Below are 17,731 nucleotides of genomic sequence, written 5' to 3'. Positions count from 1 at the left end.
TCTGTCTCCTCATATGGTGTTTGGACATGAGTCAGTAAACCGTTGGTCCCGCCCCTGGAGTATCAGGTGCGCCTTTGGCACCCGTAAAAAGAATAAACTGTGTAATTTGAGTAGGTCTGTTTGTGTGTAAAAGAGTGAACTGTGGGATTGTACTTGCAGATGTTGTTTCTGGCTGTGCTGCTGTGATGTGAGACACAGGCTCTCTTGAAGACGTGCCGCTCACAGGGTTAATGCTCAAAGACTTAGTTGGCCGACACAGACAAGTGTTGGATTATGTCAATACAACAAAATGTGCTTTGTTTATTTTATAAATAACATAGAATTGATGGTGATTTTGTGTCCAGAGGAGTCAGGTCATGTGGTGTTGGACACCAGTACATTATGGTCAAGGGTGCATCTTCAATCCCATCGTCTCACCTTTAACCCCACCATAACCATTCACACTGCCTCGATTCAGAGATGAACTAGATCATGTGTTTTAAGGAGCCATCAGAGGGTGAGAAGCTAATTACTATTGCCATGGTAAAATTGGCCAGCTTGGTACTGATTAGTAAAAGATGACCTTGTACATTCTCATCTGTACTCACAGGGAACCCCGTGTCAGGTTCACCGGATATTTCCTGGTGTTTCCCACAGGTAGCCACATGCCAGGTGGTTAAAGCGTCACAGGATATTTCCTGGTTTTCCGCCCAGTCACCTAATGGGCCTGGGCTTGTGGACTGGCTTCCCCTTGACCGCTCTGAGAGCCATCTGAACCTGGGTCCGGAACCGACTGTCAGGACTGAGGCACAACACAGCCCACTTCCTGGATGAAGTCTTGCACACAGAAACTCTCCCCACACCAAGCAACCAATCAGAAGCTCTGACATGTCGGGTGTCACCAACTTATTTTTGTCAGTGTTTGGTGGATGATAACAAATTCCAGTTTGACTCCAGTTTGTTTCAGGTACTGATGTAGTGTCCCAGGAGGCATGTTTGGTTAAAGGTGGTGGTTTTGTTGGGTGTGGGGAGAGGGACTCTGGGCACGAGGACGGGCATCTCTGTTCTGTGTAGTGGGGGGTGCCTGGTGGGGGCACACACAGGCAGCCAGAGGACGGGGTAAAGTTGGAGTCCGTATTATCTGGAAATACAAACAGGTTGGACATTATCCAGACAGTTCTGATAAGATCCAATGGATAACGTAGGGATCTTACAGTGAAGAGGTTTGAGAAGGTGTTGCGCGACGTACCTTGGACTTGAGGGCGTTGAGTTCAGTGTGCACCTTTCTGAATTTCTCCTCCAAGTCTCCGTGCTTCCCCTTTAACTGCTCCCTGTCTCTCCTCTCCTTCAAAAAGTCCTCTTTGTAAATTTGGGCCTGGCAACAGATAGTTGGCATCGATTAAATTCTACTTTCATGACGACATATACAAGACTTTGGACATAGAGACAGATTCGTATAAAGAGCTGCAGAGATACTTGGTCACAGGTTTCCATTGGTTTATTGTCATTAGTAACAAGTTCAACTACATTTGTTCCTGCTCCTCTCCTCGCAATCCCTAGTGGGCTATCTCAACCCATAATAAATCATCTAAACCTATAAGAAATGAGTCCTAACCTATATGAGTTACTGTTCTTATCGACAATATGTATAATATTCTTAAGGATTTGAGATGCCCACCTGATGCCTCCAGACCTCTTCTTGTGGCCCACAGCTGACCTCGGCAGTTCCAGTGGTCTGCAGCACCTCTTGCAGGACCTATGAGGAACAGCAAGACAATCACCAAAATGATTCAGCTCTACTCTCGTCACACACTATATGTACATCACTTTGGAGGAAAGCAAAATGAATCAAGTGTATATGTAAATGATTCAAGTGTATATGTAAATGAATCAAGTCTATCTGTAAATGAATCAAGTGTATATAAATGAATCAAGTGTATATGTAAATGAATCAAGTATATTTAAATGTGCGTTATGGCAGGACAATGCGCCAGTGCGACACGCCTACCATTTCCTGGCTTCTCCTATTCGTCCTTGTTTGGTGTTTGCATGAGTGCAGGATGTTCTTCTTCATTTGTTTCGGTGTGGGTGCAAAGGGAGCTTTTGGTGTTTCCTGTTTTTAGCCACACTTAAATCACCTTATTGAGTCGTCTGATCTCCCCTTGCTGCTGCTGCCCTCTTCTGGTCAGAGTGGTGTTCTGCACTCTCAGGCGCTCTGCTTCTTGCTCTGCCCTCTGCAGGTCAGCACTGATGTCATCATTTTGCAACTACATGGGGAACAAATCAGGAAACAGACACATGAAGACGTATTCATAGAATTTGATTCTGGATGCTCATGTAAAACAACTGTGGAGTTTTTTGCTGAATTGTAGAGGTTTTGAGCTATAAGATCATCGTTTTGTTACCTGAATACAGTTTGTGTTGTGTTTGGTCTGAGGTAGATCTATGTTTCTGTTTCTTTCTTGCTGTTCCTCTTCACTCCTGTCCTCCAATTCTTGGCCATGGGACATTAGTAACATCTCCTGGTCTTTCACCTAGACATTATGAGAGTGTAGACATTATATATATATATATATATATATATATATATATATATATATATATATATATATATATATATATATATATATATATATATATATATATATATATATATATATATATATATATATATATATATCGGGACTAGCAATAGAGTGAACACACATAAAACACAGACAGATGATAGTTTGACTCTATACTTTTCTAATTTTACACAACTTCAGTTGGAGGTTTTAATTAAGTTTAATACAATATAGTTGAGTAGAATTGAGTAGAATAATATGATTTTGTAGAGTAGAGAAGCACTTTATTAATCATCTTACCTTCTGTTTGTAATACAGTGTCATGGTCTGGTACTGCTCTGCCCACTTGGTGTTTATATATAAGAGCTGAGTATAACAGAAAAAGCATGAGTATCTGTGTATGTGTGTGTGTGTGTGTGTAAAAAACATGTACACTTGGGAATAAACCAACCTCTTGTCTCTGCTTCTCTAACAATGCTAGATGTGAATCCTTGTTTTTCCCAGTTGCAGCAACAGACAGTCCAGTCTAAAGTGAGTCAACAAAAAAAAATGTACAGGGATAAATGCAGCCAACATTTGTAATGTATGCACGGAATGTGATGTACTCTGCTTCTTCCTCTTGACAAATAGTGGAAGTTCTTCTCCCTGGATGTTTCCAGTAACACATAGGCCTACCATTTCCCTGCACTCTGGTATTGTGTCTACACGTTGTGTTGGTATGAGCAAAAAAGACAGGATTTGATCAGTCCCACTCACCTGTGTTTCTTTGAATTGTATGTCGTTGCGGACAGGTGCACCCTGTGTGAGAAGGTATGATTGGACACGCTCTCTGATTGAATTGTCCAATTCAACACTCTCACACCTGTCAACAAAAACATAATTTTTTTAATGACTAAAATGTATCTGCATCTTAAATCAATTCAAACCAGACCCATAGCGCAGGTATAATAAAACACACTTGATCGGCAGGCTACAATCTTTCTTCCAAGTCTGATGTTGCGATGTATTGTTTACACCTTTTTAACATTGGTTAGGGTTATATGAGGATTTTTTTTAAATCAACACCATTACGTAAACATTGCATTGCATTCTATATCTCTCAGTTGGAATATTAAGGTAATGTGTGTTAGCACACAGTTCCATAAACAGCGTCCAAATGTCTCGAACATGTTGAGTAGACGAATACGTGGGACAATGCATAAACACCGCATCTGAGTTTCTTCCCCGTCACGAGTTATAAACATCTAGCTACATGTATTGTACTTTTTTTACTTACTTTTAAAAAAACTAAAATTAAGTAACCTACACAATTTAAGCTAAATGAAGCTAAACAAAAACAAAATCCGCTTTATTTATTTCAGTGATTTACCTTTCTGGAGTCAGCGCCAATCCATGTTGTAGTGTGATAATATGCGATCTGTCCGTATGTGGGGCCCCAAGTCCCGTGATACGTCTGTCTGTTAGTGTTCTCTCGGTCCGTCGTTTTTCCATCCTAAAGGTGGGCTGTATAAGCATTTTTTCAGTACGTTAACGGGTAAAATCACAGGAAAATTTCACTGAAAAGTAGGCCTATAGCCTAACATTTATACTCACATTATTTCCAAGTAAGGTTTAGCACGTTGAGTGAATTGCCAGGCTGTCAAAAAAATTAGGAGTTTCTGACATGTAAGCCGTTTAAATACAGATATAAACTCTGGTGTATATATTTTTACCGGACCAACCCTTTTCAAGAAACATGTGAACCAACCTGAAACTCTTCATGGGATTCCCTCAATAGGCTACTTCGTCATCACGGAGAAATGTGCGCGGGTACGACGAACTTTTCGCAACCGCACAGTAACCGGAACCAGGTCAATGTTGACATACAGTCTCGTAGGTGCTTGTTGATATGGTACAGAGTGTGCTGAGACAGGAAATGACAAAGACGTGAAGGAAGCGTCATCGGCGCAGTGGGCTATAACACTATCATTGTCCTACTGTACCGTTATCTGTCCTACTGAAAGCTTTTGTCAAACAGTCACAGTTACACTACCTCCCCAGCCAACAATTTCTGTTTTCAAAGTGCTGATTCACGTGTTACCTTTCAGGAAAGATCGAGGGGGAAATCACCGTGGTACAGTGACTGGCAGCCCAGTCTGACTCATCGCAATGCCTACCGTTACATGTATTGTAATGTGCCTGTTGACATACGTAAAAGCTGTGAAAATGCATTTTTAGTTGTAATATATGTAGTCGCATGTGTTAATTTACAGTGTAGCTTTGTGTGTAAGATGTTGGAAAACTACAATTGATGTGTTGGAATTATAGGCCTCCCCAAAAGCAGAAGTATGTATAGCTTACTTACAAGGCTGAGTTTAAAGATGAACTGAAAACATTTCCCAGCAGCAGCTGTATCACTATGTTTTTTCTGTACTGATGACACAGCAAAACTAGAAAGGAAAGCCATGAAAAAGACGCTCTTCATTTCCGTCCTGTGTGCAATCGACATACCTTATCTCTTTTAAACCCACAACTCATGCAATTCAAAATAGGTCCTCAAATACAGTCGACTGGATTGGACTGAATTACATTTAAAATGAGAGAACCACTAACTTAGATATCATAGAAAACACTTGTAAGATTACAACAAGCATTTTATTTGATGTACACCAATAATACTTGTAGAATATAGTAAAAGCATTGACTACTGTCGCTCAAGTATTTTACAACATATTTATTTCAATTAACCCCTTTTTATTACAAAATATTTACACGGTTTTTATCACAAACTAACATTCATAGCCAACATTTAACAGTAAAAAGCAAGCAAGCAAAACAGATCTCAGTAGGTCCATTACATGTAGGTTGTTTTCTTCAAAATAAGGTATGTTTAGTCAATGTTAAAACATATACATTTTGAGAAAAATCAAGTTGAAGTCATGTAGATGAAAATCCCATAGGAATACATTGGAATCTGAACGTTCTATTGAGAAAAAAGTTGTTTTTTCCCTTGTAACTTTTCAGCATGTCGGCACCACATGGACACTTCCTGAAAACCTACATTAGGTCAGAGCCAAATAAAAAGAGTAAATATAAGTAAATAAAGCAAGTAAATTTATCTTCCACTTGCCCTACAAAAAAATCCACTTGAGGCATCTTTATTTATTATTATGCCTACATGCTATTATGCTCACTGCTGGTATGTATAATTTAATTAAATGTATAGATTGTGTGCTGTTCATTTTTCATTGGCTACTGTAGCCGACTGAACAATCAGTATTATTTTGCAACGGACATAGTTTTACATATATAACTAGCTGTGGTTGCGTTAATAGGAGGAGTGGTGGGAGGGGCCCATGATGCCTTCGTGCCCAGGGGCCCAGAATTTGTTAATCCGGCCCTGAATATACATATGTGTATATTCATAAATAATAAAATACTTTAACTCATCAAATATCAAAACATTAAAACATGATGTGGGAGAAATAAGGGCTTTCTTAAGTGCTTACGTTAATCACAATCAGTAGATCAGCTATTACATTACCGTACATTACCTATTACAGCTTATTATATAGTCATGTATTCTAAGCTATAACTTATTCCACATTTTGTATTCTTACTGTGATTGTCTCCTTCTTTACCTGCCTATAACAAACATTCAACCTCTATTGGCTGTGTGTTATCTGTTTTTGTCTCAACTATAAACACCGTCCGCTGACGTGCATGCCTCAGAGAGACTAGTACCATGGTGTCTGAACTGGTCATTTTAGATGTTGAGGTGTCTGTTAAACTCTCTCCAATCAGCTGGTTGTCTAGACTTATAAACCTAGTACCGAAACTGATGGTCACAACATTCTAGTGGAGATGGACAGAACTTTCTTCCACAATAACGTTATATTTCCCATAGGTTATCCCCTCCCAAATAAAATATATACAGATACATTTAGTCATTGTTTTTTAGCAGACGCTCTTATCCAGAGCGTCTTATCCAGAACATACCATAGCATTGTTAGATAGATGTAGGTCTCCACACATGTTTAACCACCACAGAGGCAGTTTTACATGCAGCACTGAAGGCTGATCCAGTGACAGGACAGTACAGAGTGTTACCAACAGGCACCACAGGCTGGGTCTGGACTTGACATGCACTCCTGGATGTTAGACCTGGGGAAACAGGGGAGGTGAGACTAAAGATTATGGAGAGAGAGAGAGGGATAGATACATTGGCTGGCTGGCTGTGTTCTGTAGATATATACAGCGAGAGAGAGGGAGGTACTTACTGAGTAACCTCCTTACAACTGTACTTCAGTTTTGGGTCCAATTCTTTCTGTAGGACCTTTAGAGAGGGATTCTCACAGGTTGTGCTAAAGCATGGACAGCAATGAGGAAATAGGTAAGAAACACCATCGTAAGCCATTAGTCCTAGTTTAACTACTATGATTAACTGAGCTGTCTTGTCCTACAATGAAGCTAACAGTACTATTCATGTCATGTACAGTGGTTTACCAATCTTCTCATATGAAGGATTTTGGATATACTTTACTCCATTGGTTGTCAAGTGTTTTCTGACAAACTCATGTAGACAAAAGCCAAAACAACAACACTGATATCTCTAGTGGAAGAGGTACACAGTTGACAGGCAGATAGATAGACAGAAGAATAGTATCTTTCAGATCTCAATTCAAACCTACATATCGTTCTTATTGGTGACCAGTACAACATTCAGTCCGTTCATTCTGGTTGAATTGAACCTCTTGACCTCGATAGTGGCAAAAATACTAAAAAAAAAGACAAACAAATAAATAATGTGTTGTCATTTTACACGGACCTTTTAATTGCTGGTTTAATAGCACAATATGATCCAGTGTCTATGAAAATAACAAATACTGCATGGCCATAAGAACATACTGATTTCATGCACATAAGACTGTCCTTGAAACCAGGCTTATGTGGTCTGTTTATCACAGATAGTTTGTGAACAATACACTGTAACAAAATTACCTATTTCTTCTTTAAAACTAGGTACAGGTCCTGCCTGCATTGGTGCACAGATGAAACTCTACAAATAGGTCCTCAAAAATGTTTTCCCACGATTGACTACAAAAAGGCCTGTTTGGCCTTACCTGGGCTTACCTAGTGGGGCTGAAGGGAGTGGCTATGGAACCATTAAGCATTGCTGTCACATCACCACACGCAGCATCTGCAAACTACAAACGTCAAGAGTGTCATGGTTTTGATCCAGGAAAGGTCAGTGACCACCCACACAGAAATACTGCACATACCCCTATACACTATCTGTGTTGTACTGTGAATACTGGAGTGTGGTTATTTGGCATTGATACATACAACACGTGTCCTGAAAAACAATCCTGATATAACCGAGAGAAGAAAATTGGCAGGCGTCCTGTATGGGACCCCTCCAAAGACTGCTAAGAAACGTCTCCCTGGATACAGACACAAAGCCTCATTGATGACAAGTAAGGCAGAGGAAGCCTTCCACTCCCAGACAAACCTACATTGGGTCTGTTCAGATGTTTGTCACCTGTTCAATGCAACAAACGTTGTGTGTGTGCTTGTGTGGGTTATGTGTGTTACATCAAGACTCCAGCTGCAGGCTGGATCTGTAAATCGTTACCCCGAGGCCCCAGGAGGCACGTACCCCAGCCGAGGCCCGGTTCCAGAACGAGCGGACTGGGTTGTTGTCACAATCCATCCAGCCTGGACAGCCCATGGTGAACGTTTCTATGGAAATAAAAATGAGCCCACACACACACACGCACACAGACCCGCACACACGTCCCCACATGCACACATGTGTGCACAAACACACACACACAAACAGACAAAACACACAAATCATTTGTTTTACAAGAGGCTGACGAGGAGAAAAGTAAAGCAGAGCATAGCTCTTTGGGCGGCTGCTCTACAAGGTGCAGCCTTGATAACTTGATAGCAAAGCTCAAGTTCATATGATAACAATTGCTCTCTTCTACTAAAAGAACTTCAAATACTAACAATTTACATACTAAACTAAATGTGTGTGTATGTCTAAGTAAGAGTTTACGTTTGAATCAGTTACTGACAAAAACAATCTTAAACATCCATTAATAGTTGAATTGTTATCAATTGTCTGCGATTGCGTCTTTACGTAAGTAGACTCTGAACTCTCAGACCGGCTGGCTGGAGCAGTATGGGGTGGGTCTTACCACTAGTGCCCTCCTTGCTACACCAAGTCAACCCATCCACGACAGAACCAAGCAGAGTGTCCTCCATAGTCTGATAACAATCTCTCTTCTTTGTGAAATCATGGACCAGATCCTTGGTTTTGCTCCAGAACAACATCTAAAATGAGTTTCATGTAATGTTTGGTAGTTAATGTCGATTGTTTACGTATGTACTGATTTATCGTGGAACATGGTTTTACTAGAAGGTTTGTCTCACTCTGTTGCATGAGGGGTCAAGGTGCGTGCCTGCCATGAGAGCGTTGTAAGCCTCCGGAGGTACAGTACATGGATCCCTGCCGACATAGGCTTGCTCAAACAGGTTCCATAACTTTTGGCAATCCCTTGCGAGGACACAAAATTGCATGAGAAAAACTATAAACGGTATTATTACTGTTCAATGATCAAATATAGTTTATGCAGACTATATAAATTCAATAAATATTAATAAATTAAGCTAAATTTATACATTTGTTAACCCTAACCCAACAAAATATATGGTTACAATTAATTACCTTGATATGTTGGTGCTCTCTACAAACTTTTCACATCTCGTAATGAACGTTGATTTGAAATTGTCACCCGACGTGTTACTGGCTGTACTACTGAGCACTACTCCTAGAATGATAGCAAGTATGACTACAAAAATAACTGCAGCGAGACCCAATTTTAAAAAGCAACTTCTTCGTTTCTTGCTCTGACTTGCTCTGTACGATTCTACGTCGTCCATGGCTACTCTTTGCTTAACATATGTCTCTATGATTTTTGTAATAGACCGTTAAAAGCTTGAGATGTATTTGTTATGAATCCACAAACTTTATTGCCTCCAAGTGTCCTGCTGGTCGTGCTTCGACTTGTTTTCCGATCCTGACACAGCGCGCATTTGACGTCGCGTATACCGTTACGTTTCATTAGGAAAGGTCAACAGTTTCTCAACTCTTTTCTTTTTGGACATAATTTCAACATCCCGTCTCTATCATTAAGACCAATTAGTCACAACATATTTAGGATGTCTCAATGGGCGTTGATTAAAATCAAATATATGGGGTTCTAAAGTAAAACAAACAATACATTAATAAATAACATATGATGACCTCTAAACAATTGCATGGAGGGACATCTAATTACGATAAGTGAAGAACATATAGAAATTGTGGTTATACCATACCATATACAGTCAAAGAAGCTCCAATTCACCCACCAGATGTTGCACTGGAGCAGGGTGTTTCATATACATTTTTTATTTTACACTACCATATGTCATGTACAATATTTAACTTACACAAGACAGTTTCATTTACAATGGGCCTATTGCATTTACAGAATACTTCAGTGTACTACAGTGTTTCTTTTTTCCAGGCATGTGTGCTGCATCTCTCTCCTCACTGTATCATTTCAGATATCAAATCAAATCAAAACTGGAAATGTCTTCAGTTGAGAATGAAATGCATCTGTTCTTATCACTCAATACTTCATTCCAGAAAAGGAAGTGAGAGTCAACTGCCGTTTTTTTTCCCCCACTGATTGGAAATGATGAAAGGATGTGCTTCTCAGAGACTGACGATGAACTGAGGCAAAGAACCTGCTTTCATCCAAAAGTAACTTGACACCTCAAATTAAACTGGTCTGCACATCTGAGGATCCTAAACCAGTTGAGCAGCTGTTTCCACCTAAGTTGTCCTTTCTCTTTTCAGCAGGCTGTTTGAACATGTTTGACAGGAGAACTGCAGAGGGTTCTGAATACACTGGAGCATGATCAGGGTCCTACAGAGGAGACATGAACACTGACTCATCATGTGTTACAACACTGCTGCAATGCTGTTACATGTGTTGCAACATAACTACAGCCTCGACCACACACACACACACACACACATATCTCAGTTAAATGGAACTCACAGACCCTCCCACAACCACAAACGGAGTTCGTTGGAACTCACAAGTCATTGTCTGTGCAGGTCCAATGGAACCCTCTATCCTGCAGGATCTTTATGAGGTCGATGATGGATCCCTGAGAGCAGGATTCACTGGAAGACAACACAGAGCAGGACGGCCATACAGGATGGTATTACACATCAAGAACATGTTCAAGCAACTGTTGTAAACTTCATGAGCGACGTACAATACAGGGCAGCATGACGATTCGCTTCATAGACTGTGAATAAAGACGACACAATGATCGTCACATAATTTTGGGGGTTCTCGCTCACATGAAAGGCCCCTCCAGATTTGGAACCACCTTGATGTTGACGTGATTCACCATCCTGGGGTTCAGACTGCCCAGCTCAACACTCGCAAACATGCTGGAAGACACACACGACACACACACGACACACACACGACACACAGGAGACACACAGTGACCAAAGACCACTACCAGACCTCAGAGAACGGTCCCCCTCAGTAAATGTCATCAAGGTGCTTTGCCTCACCTTTTCCTGTTGAAGGCATTCTCAATGGATCCATTCAGGAGCACTGTGATGTTGCCACATGCCACTTCAGCAAACTGTCAAAACAGACAGAAGTATCCATATTTTATATATATATATATATATATATATATATATATATATATTTACATTTAGTCATTTAGCAGACGCTCTTATCCAGAACATATATATATATATATATATATATATATATATATATATATATATATATATATATATATATATATATATATATATATATATATATATATATATAAATATATATGTTACATAAACATGACACACTAAGTTTGTCAGTAAAACAGAACCTGTTCTGTTTTCAAAAATGTGGATTCTTTGAAGTATTTGGCCCAATTCACAAACCAAATTGTTTTTATTCATTAAGTTTCAGATGCTTAATTTCCTTAATAATTGTAATTCCTAATACTTCTTTTATGTGTAGGTGTAAGCTTACATTTTGTGAAGCGCGCCTCCACAGGGAATATACAGGATGATTAACACACGCAGACCACTCTGGGCAAGAGTTGAAATCAAAGCCTGGTAAACAATAAAACAAGTCTCCTAAGGTAAGTCAAGGCCGGGCACGTCTACACAAAATACTACAAAGAGGATGATTACATGTTTTCTATAGGGTTATATAGCATTTACAGAAGAGACAGTTCATTGAGTTTGTCAGTTTAGTGCAAAAAGATTAAATACCTGGCTTCACAATTGGGAGATTTGAACACAAAAGCAATGCCCACACACTTGTTAGTTCAGCTGTGTTATGTAAGGTCAAATGTGGGCAGCATTTTCTGTGAGCAGAATCACATGATGTGGTCAAACAATGAGGAGCAGTTTTTCATGTACCAATATTTTACTTTCTTTTTACTTTCTCTCTCTCTGTTTTCCCTTCTGCCTCCGCCCCCCTCCCCAGCCCCTCCCTCCATGTCAGGTTGGGGGTGGTGGTGGTGGTGGTGACCCCTCCCACCTCTGTCCTTCTCCTGCTGTCCGCACCAGACAAGGTCGTTGAACATGTAGCCCACCAGGGTGTCCTCCAGGGTCCAGAAGCGACGCGTCACGGCTGCGTAGCTGTGCATCAGATCCCGGGTCTTACTCCAGAACAGGAGCTTTAAAGGATGGGTGTGGGGGGGATGGTGGGGTGTGTGGAGGGGGGTGTGGGGAGGGGGGTGTGGGGGCAGAGAGGACAATCATTCAAAACTGAAACACCCGCAGGCTGTCTCTGACTTGGGGATAATGAGAGGTGAAAGCCACACTTGTTGCTCTCTATTCAATTCGTATTATCATTGATCTGGAGGTCAAAGTCACCCCCGAAGCCCCTCACTGTGAAGCCACTGCGCATTTGACCATGAAGTACACCACCAGTGGACTCACCCTGTCACACGGCAAAGACTGTGGCGTGTCGCGGAACATTCTTTTGTAATCTTTAACCTTGACGTTGCAGGGAGACCGTCGCACAACTGCTTCCTCAAACTTCCTCCAGATATCTTCACAGTCATATCTTAAAGAGATATTGCATCTTTGTTTAAATCATTGAATTCCTTCATTTTGGGGCAAGACAATTCATGGATTAGTGAGTTTAGTGCACAGTACCATCTTGACATGCTCATGAGTTGATGGTCACACATTACCTTGAGGTAGGGCTTACGAGTGTGATGTAGTCAAAGCATCGCCCAATCACTATTTGCTTCAAGTTGGGGGTAGTCCCCATTTCTGCACCCACATCATAAGTGCAAAATAGGATAATGATGAACCCTAAAATATAGAAAGGGAGCGAGGGGGAAGAGAAACAAAATGGAGGAGGATGGGAGAGGATTGCTCTGACGCATCAAACAACACAGTACCAGTGTTAAAAGTCCATTAAAACATGGGTTCTCATCGTACATAAATACACCCAGAAGAAGAGGCACTCACATGTGGCCATGCTGGTAATGTCATGGACAAGAAGTGTCTTTCGAAAAGTCACGCTGTTTAGAGGTGGAGCGTGAGAATAACACACAGGAGTGTTACCTTTTGACCAGTGTCATTGTTCCCATTCTTGTACAGCAAGAAAGATTGCATAGAATTTCACATGGGAAACCCTTCAGGGCATAACGTACAGGCTAAACTTGTTTTTTTCTTCTTGGTTATATTAAATCTAATTTGTCTATGGAATGCCATCTCCTCCCCCATGTTTGTGTCTCTTTATGAAGGTCACTGTTCTCACGCAGCTTCTCACATGAACGTTACTGTTTCCCCCCAGACTTACCGCCTGAGAGCATGTTTCTTCCCTTCTATTGACAACACACCACAAGTTGTAGCCTAGTGAACTTGACAAACATCATGTTTCTGAATCAAATATGAGTTACGTTTTAAAAGGACTGAGTATCAAAACGTCTAAATTCAACACAGCAAACCCGTTACCTCCTAGTCATACCTTCCACATACTTAAATACATATGAAATCGAATTCATTATGTGTATTTAATCAAGTCAAGAAAATGAAAAGCTCACCATTCCTGACTAGTAGAGTTAGTGTCATGAACTCTTGACTCGTGAAGCAGAGGTGAGGTCCGACTCTCTTCCCAGACATAGCGGCAGTATCCAGGGTGTGTAGGGTGGGCATCCTCCCTGGGCATCCTCCCTCGCTCTGGGCCCTGTTGACTGACACAGTCCTCTTCCTACCCACAGACCTGGCTGTCCAGGGGTTTACACCCAGGGCCAAAAACAGCCTCCGGCACAGAAACAAGATCCACATGATTCTCATTACATTGTCGTAAAACTGTCTCTAGACATAGGAGGAGCGGATCTGTTTGACTGGGAACATGTGATTCCAAGATTGGGGAATGGGATGAGGGATGATATAACTAGGTGCAATCATCAAGGAACTTGTGATGAAAATTACTCTGTTGAAAAGGAGGATGGCGGTGAGGGTTTGGGTGGTGCAGAACCAGTTGATGACCAGATGATGGTGCTAGTCTCCACATGAACAACTGAAAAGGTGAACACAGGCAAAAACACAGGTCCCTCCTTTCCCCTTTGTTTCATCACCTCTTCCCAGCAAAAAGACAAAGAGCCAATATTGTAAACAACATTCTCATAAATTTTCTCATAAAGTTTCCAAATGCCTGATCTAAACACTGGTGAGCAGAAAGTATAATATAAAGACGCTTTGAACAGACTTTCTGCCTGGTCGTAGCAGAACTGAATCAGAGAATGTGCATTCTATGGCCTCACGCCTAGCCAGTTGTCTTGGGAACAGATTACAGAGGTTGTCTGTCGTGGTGGTCTTTCTCAAACTCTTTTATCTGATGGACGTTTCTGATTGGGCCAGGGGAGCACCTGCACGTCCACCTGTGTGACTGATTAGAAGAGTCTGACCTCTCTGAGAGGCACATGTGGAGGACACCTGTGGCTGTGTGTCTGTACGTGCGTGTGGTTGCATCAGACTCATGGCTGAAATATATGCCTCTGAGAGGATACCCTGCAAAATACAGGCCGAATGATCTCTTTGAACACATGTTTATAGAGTGAGATATAACTTTGCAAAGGCAGAGGCCACACCTGAGTTCTATTTGCGGCCCTTACTGGTTCAACCAATCATAGTTAGCGCACACACCGTACTTGAGAAATAGAACTGGCTGTGTTTCCAACAATCTCTGTTTTCTTTTGGGAGGACAGAATTGGGAACCCCAGAACACCATGGTTTGCTTGGAGAACTGCGTGTGTATGTGCACGCGTTCGTGTGTGTAGGAGTATCTCTGTCTCTTTACCGTCTTAATGATAAGTATTTATCTTCAACCGAATCTTGGGTGAAATTCTAAGAACTTCTTTTCATTGCAGCCTCAATACTTCTTCATTTAGTCTTTCTGATTGGATATAGATGTGGTAACACAAATGATGTGATGTGAAATGTCCTTCCTGGAAAATGCAGTCTCACGGCATCTTAATCTGTTCTGAATGATGGATTAAAAGGAGGCATTTCCAAACAGGTCATTCAAAAGTCTGTTCAATCTGAAATCTGGGAGTTTGTTTCACGATACACTTCACAATCTGTAGCACAGAGGCTGGATAATTGACTGTGTGAGACAGGGATCTAAAAAAAAACCTCTGTCTTTAAGGTTATTGGGCGATGAAACATCGTTGAACAGTAATCCTCTCGACCTTCGGCTCAGTGAGCTAACAACGTCTGAATGAGTGGACCAACTGAGCAGACTAAACCTCATGTATTTTCACACAGCTGTTAGTGAGGGTGGACAAAAGCACTGCAACCATCCATGTGGAACATTCTCACTACTGCGTGACCACTGGTGAGATCAAATAGATACGACCGGTGGGTTTTGCTGTGTGGGTGGACGGCACTGGGTCACGCTAGGCAAGAGCTACATCTCCATTCATGCTAGGCCGTGTTGCGTTGGAATGACATCGACTGAAGTAGGCATGTGGTTCAGCACATCTGTTGACTTGAGTACAAAGTCAGCGGTGTTTCTCCTACCCATAGGTAGATGTTAGCATGCTCATGCCCAACAGACCCCTTTCACATTTCCTGTCCTTTGACTCTCAAAGGAAGTGACCATATGGTTCTCATTAGAAGAGTCATTTCCAGCGCATTCTTCTCTGGGACCATGGCACACTATGTGCAGGTTCAGTCGACAGGATTTCCAACGGTGTCTGATCCTGGGTCCACAGAACAGCACGAGCCGCAGCAGAGGAAGATGAATATGTCCGCTCAAACTGCATGGACAGTTGTATGCCTCCGTTGATTGGTTTGACAGAAGATTTACTGTGTAAGTTGTTTGTGGGAATAGGTGGTAAAATGTTCTCAACGGGATCCGGATTGGAACATGATGATAATAATTGTGAGGTGCTTAAGGGAATTGCTCATAAACAACGTCCTGCACACTTAAGTCCAAAAACAAAAGGTTGTAATCGGACAGTTGAGACAAAAAGCTAATTCCACCATGGCTTCTCTGATCAGGGTAATGGTTTAGGGACATGCAGAAGTCTGGTTCTACCCCTACCCCAGTTATAAGCTCGGTGACACATCCTGCCGTTCTTCCCAGGAAGAGGAGGCCTGAGGCACTCTGAGGTTAGAAACCAACACAGGTTGAGAAGTCAAACTGTAGATTTGTTCACCCCAGATACTGCTTGATGGTCAATACCCCTTTTGTCCTCTAGAGGGAAACATGTGCCTAATCTGGAAAGTTCAAGGGACAGCATGGGAGAATATGGTCGCTGTGTGTGTGTGTGTGTGTGTGTGTGGGGGGGGGGGGGGGGGTGTTAGTACGTGTTTCACAAGTGTAAGGACTGAAACAAAGACGTTTGTTTTCTTCATCATGTCCTTAGAGGTTGCCTTTTTATTGAGGTCTTTAAATTATAGCCTATTGTGTGACATGATTACAGTGACACAAAGCCCTTCATGTTGTTTTCAGTTTGATCCCTCCACACGATGTGGGAAAAATAATGCAAAGATATAAACTGTTGAAATGGCGTCATGGTTGAAATAGCTGTAATGATGGATGTCACACAGACAATGAAAGGTATATGTGTGTCCCAAGAATAAGAGCAAAGACCAAAATAAATAATTAAAGCATTTCCCCGTGATCAAGCATGTAATGAGTATAGTGTAAATTTAAACAAAAAAGCCATGTTTTTGGACTGTCAGTTATCGTTTGGAAACTAAGTTATGGTTTGGGAAATATTAATGATCACTACAAGCCTAACTCAACAAGTGCAGAGACAGGGTATTTTGAAATACAGTAGATCAGCATATCAACAACACGATAACAGGCGGAATATTGTAGCCATGTTCTGAAATAAACCTTGCTGGTGTAGTGGTGGAGTTAAGGTGATGGTAGTTGGTTGCAATACAGCAGAAATATTTTCAGTTGTTTCAGAGGATTTTGGGGGGGAAATGCCAACTGCTTCATCCATAATGAGGTCATTAATAACCTATATAGGCAACAGATTGTGATAAGCAAGCATAGGTAACCCAGAGAGACCTGATTATTTATGTTCTGAGTTCAGTGTAACTAAGGTGTATAACACCAAATACGGTTCTGTGTGTTCTTCTTGTGGGTATGTACTCACCCAGGATAAAATGAACATTTAATGCTCAAACCCAAAGCCCTTCAGATTCCTACAGAAAAGGACAGTGTGAAACGTAACACCCGTGCAGGTGGTCAAAGCTCTTTTAGTTCTCTTGGTGGCTGTTCTCTTAGAGCACTGATGCGTTTGTTTGCTAATGACTTCCAGAACCTTCCAGCCAGCCCATAGACCACATACAGCCAGCCCAGAGATGATTATCTAATGTTGTCCTTTACCTCAGTCAGATCAGAATCAGAATCAGAAAGGGTTTTATTCGCCATGAAAGTTCGCTCAGACAAGGAATTTACTTTGGCAAGAAGGTGCATACATTCAACATATAGGCATTTTTTATCTTAAATCTTATATATGTGGTCTAGCTATGCTAACGCAGATCAAGGTGATTTCTATGCAGCTGTTGTGCATTAGCCTAACCTCAGACTATGTGAGTGTGTATGTGTGCGTGCAGTGCGTGT

The 17,731-nt window shown here is 41.3% G+C and overlaps 3 protein-coding genes across 8 annotated transcripts; all 3 read right to left on the bottom strand.

The window, feature by feature from the left end:
• Positions 1–266: 266 nt before the first annotated feature.
• On the bottom strand, positions 267–4,490 carry LOC146275086 (TNFAIP3-interacting protein 3-like). 4 transcript variants are annotated; one of them, XM_084703388.1, is made up of 11 exons: positions 4,291–4,486; positions 4,137–4,179; positions 3,913–4,046; positions 3,300–3,405; positions 2,995–3,069; positions 2,844–2,909; positions 2,385–2,513; positions 2,118–2,246; positions 1,658–1,735; positions 1,229–1,354; positions 267–1,120 (listed from the first exon to the last, which is right to left on the bottom strand). In XM_084703388.1, exons 3-11 carry the CDS (start codon positions 4,032–4,034, stop codon positions 980–982), a joined length of 972 nt encoding a protein of 323 aa, XP_084559514.1. In that variant the 5' UTR covers positions 4,035–4,046; positions 4,137–4,179; positions 4,291–4,486; the 3' UTR covers positions 267–979. The 4 variants fall into 4 exon arrangements, with proteins under 4 accessions (XP_084559514.1, XP_084559512.1, XP_084559513.1 ...); XM_084703386.1 differs by lacking the exon at positions 4,137–4,179 and having other exon boundaries at positions 3,913–4,035; positions 4,291–4,490; XM_084703387.1 differs by lacking the exon at positions 4,291–4,486 and having other exon boundaries at positions 4,137–4,286.
• A 751-nt stretch (positions 4,491–5,241) lies between these two features.
• LOC146275085 (ADP-ribosyl cyclase/cyclic ADP-ribose hydrolase 1-like) lies at positions 5,242–9,833 on the bottom strand. 2 transcript variants are annotated; one of them, XR_014766366.1, is made up of 9 exons: positions 9,259–9,833; positions 8,964–9,087; positions 8,729–8,864; positions 8,182–8,264; positions 7,656–7,729; positions 7,214–7,300; positions 6,803–6,886; positions 6,522–6,686; positions 5,242–5,579 (listed from the first exon to the last, which is right to left on the bottom strand). XR_014766366.1 is itself a non-coding variant. In XM_084703670.1 (8 exons), the coding sequence occupies exons 1-8, from the start codon at positions 9,471–9,473 to the stop codon at positions 6,629–6,631; spliced, it is 861 nt and encodes a 286-aa protein (XP_084559796.1). In that variant the 5' UTR covers positions 9,474–9,833; the 3' UTR covers positions 5,242–6,628. The 2 variants fall into 2 exon arrangements, 1 of the variants encoding a protein (XP_084559796.1); XM_084703670.1 differs by having other exon boundaries at positions 5,242–6,686.
• A 131-nt stretch (positions 9,834–9,964) lies between these two features.
• Positions 9,965–13,876, bottom strand: LOC146275084 (ADP-ribosyl cyclase/cyclic ADP-ribose hydrolase 1). 2 transcript variants are annotated; one of them, XM_084703668.1, is made up of 10 exons: positions 13,686–13,876; positions 13,108–13,160; positions 12,825–12,948; positions 12,568–12,694; positions 12,164–12,302; positions 11,648–11,730; positions 11,176–11,249; positions 10,954–11,046; positions 10,684–10,770; positions 9,965–10,507 (listed from the first exon to the last, which is right to left on the bottom strand). In XM_084703668.1, exons 1-10 carry the CDS (start codon positions 13,808–13,810, stop codon positions 10,414–10,416), a joined length of 999 nt encoding a protein of 332 aa, XP_084559794.1. In that variant the 5' UTR covers positions 13,811–13,876; the 3' UTR covers positions 9,965–10,413. The 2 variants fall into 2 exon arrangements, with proteins under 2 accessions (XP_084559794.1, XP_084559795.1); XM_084703669.1 differs by lacking the exon at positions 13,108–13,160 and having other exon boundaries at positions 13,686–13,780.
• Between the last annotated feature and the right edge of the window lie 3,855 nt (positions 13,877–17,731).

Source organism: Hypomesus nipponensis, chromosome 8 (assembly GCF_054491055.1).
Source record: "Hypomesus nipponensis isolate SF chromosome 8, ASM5449105v1, whole genome shotgun sequence".
Taxonomy (NCBI): Eukaryota; Metazoa; Chordata; class Actinopteri; order Osmeriformes; family Osmeridae; genus Hypomesus; species Hypomesus nipponensis.
This window is presented reverse-complemented; position numbering and strand designations above follow the sequence as displayed.

Bases quoted from the DNA above. Each gene is read 5' to 3' on its own strand.
- LOC146275085 (XM_084703670.1), bottom strand. From the start codon at position 9,473: ATGGACGACGTAGAATCGTACAGAGCAAGTCAGAGCAAGAAACGAAGA. The intron at 7,301-7,655 runs GTAAGCCCAGGT...CTTTTTTTTTAG, and splicing joins ACTCCCTTCAGCCCCACTAG to TATTTTTGCCACTATCGAGG. The intron at 6,887-7,213 runs GTAGGTTTGAAT...TCCATGCTTTAG, and splicing joins GTCACCAATAAGAACGATAT to CACAACCTGTGAGAATCCCT.
- LOC146275086 (XM_084703386.1), bottom strand. The intron at 3,070-3,299 runs GTGAGTGGGACT...GACTCACTTTAG, and splicing joins TACAATTCAAAGAAACACAG to ACTGGACTGTCTGTTGCTGC. The intron at 1,121-1,228 runs GTACGTCGCGCA...TTGTATTTCCAG, and splicing joins TCAACGCCCTCAAGTCCAAG to ATAATACGGACTCCAACTTT.
- LOC146275084 (XM_084703668.1), bottom strand. From the start codon at position 13,810: ATGCCCAGGGAGGATGCCCACCCTACACACCCTGGATACTGCCGCTAT. The intron at 13,161-13,685 runs GTGAGCTTTTCA...ACCTCTAAACAG, and splicing joins AACTCTACTAGTCAGGAATG to CGTGACTTTTCGAAAGACAC. The intron at 12,303-12,567 runs GTGAGTCCACTG...CATCCTTTAAAG, and splicing joins AGTCTTTGCCGTGTGACAGG to CTCCTGTTCTGGAGTAAGAC.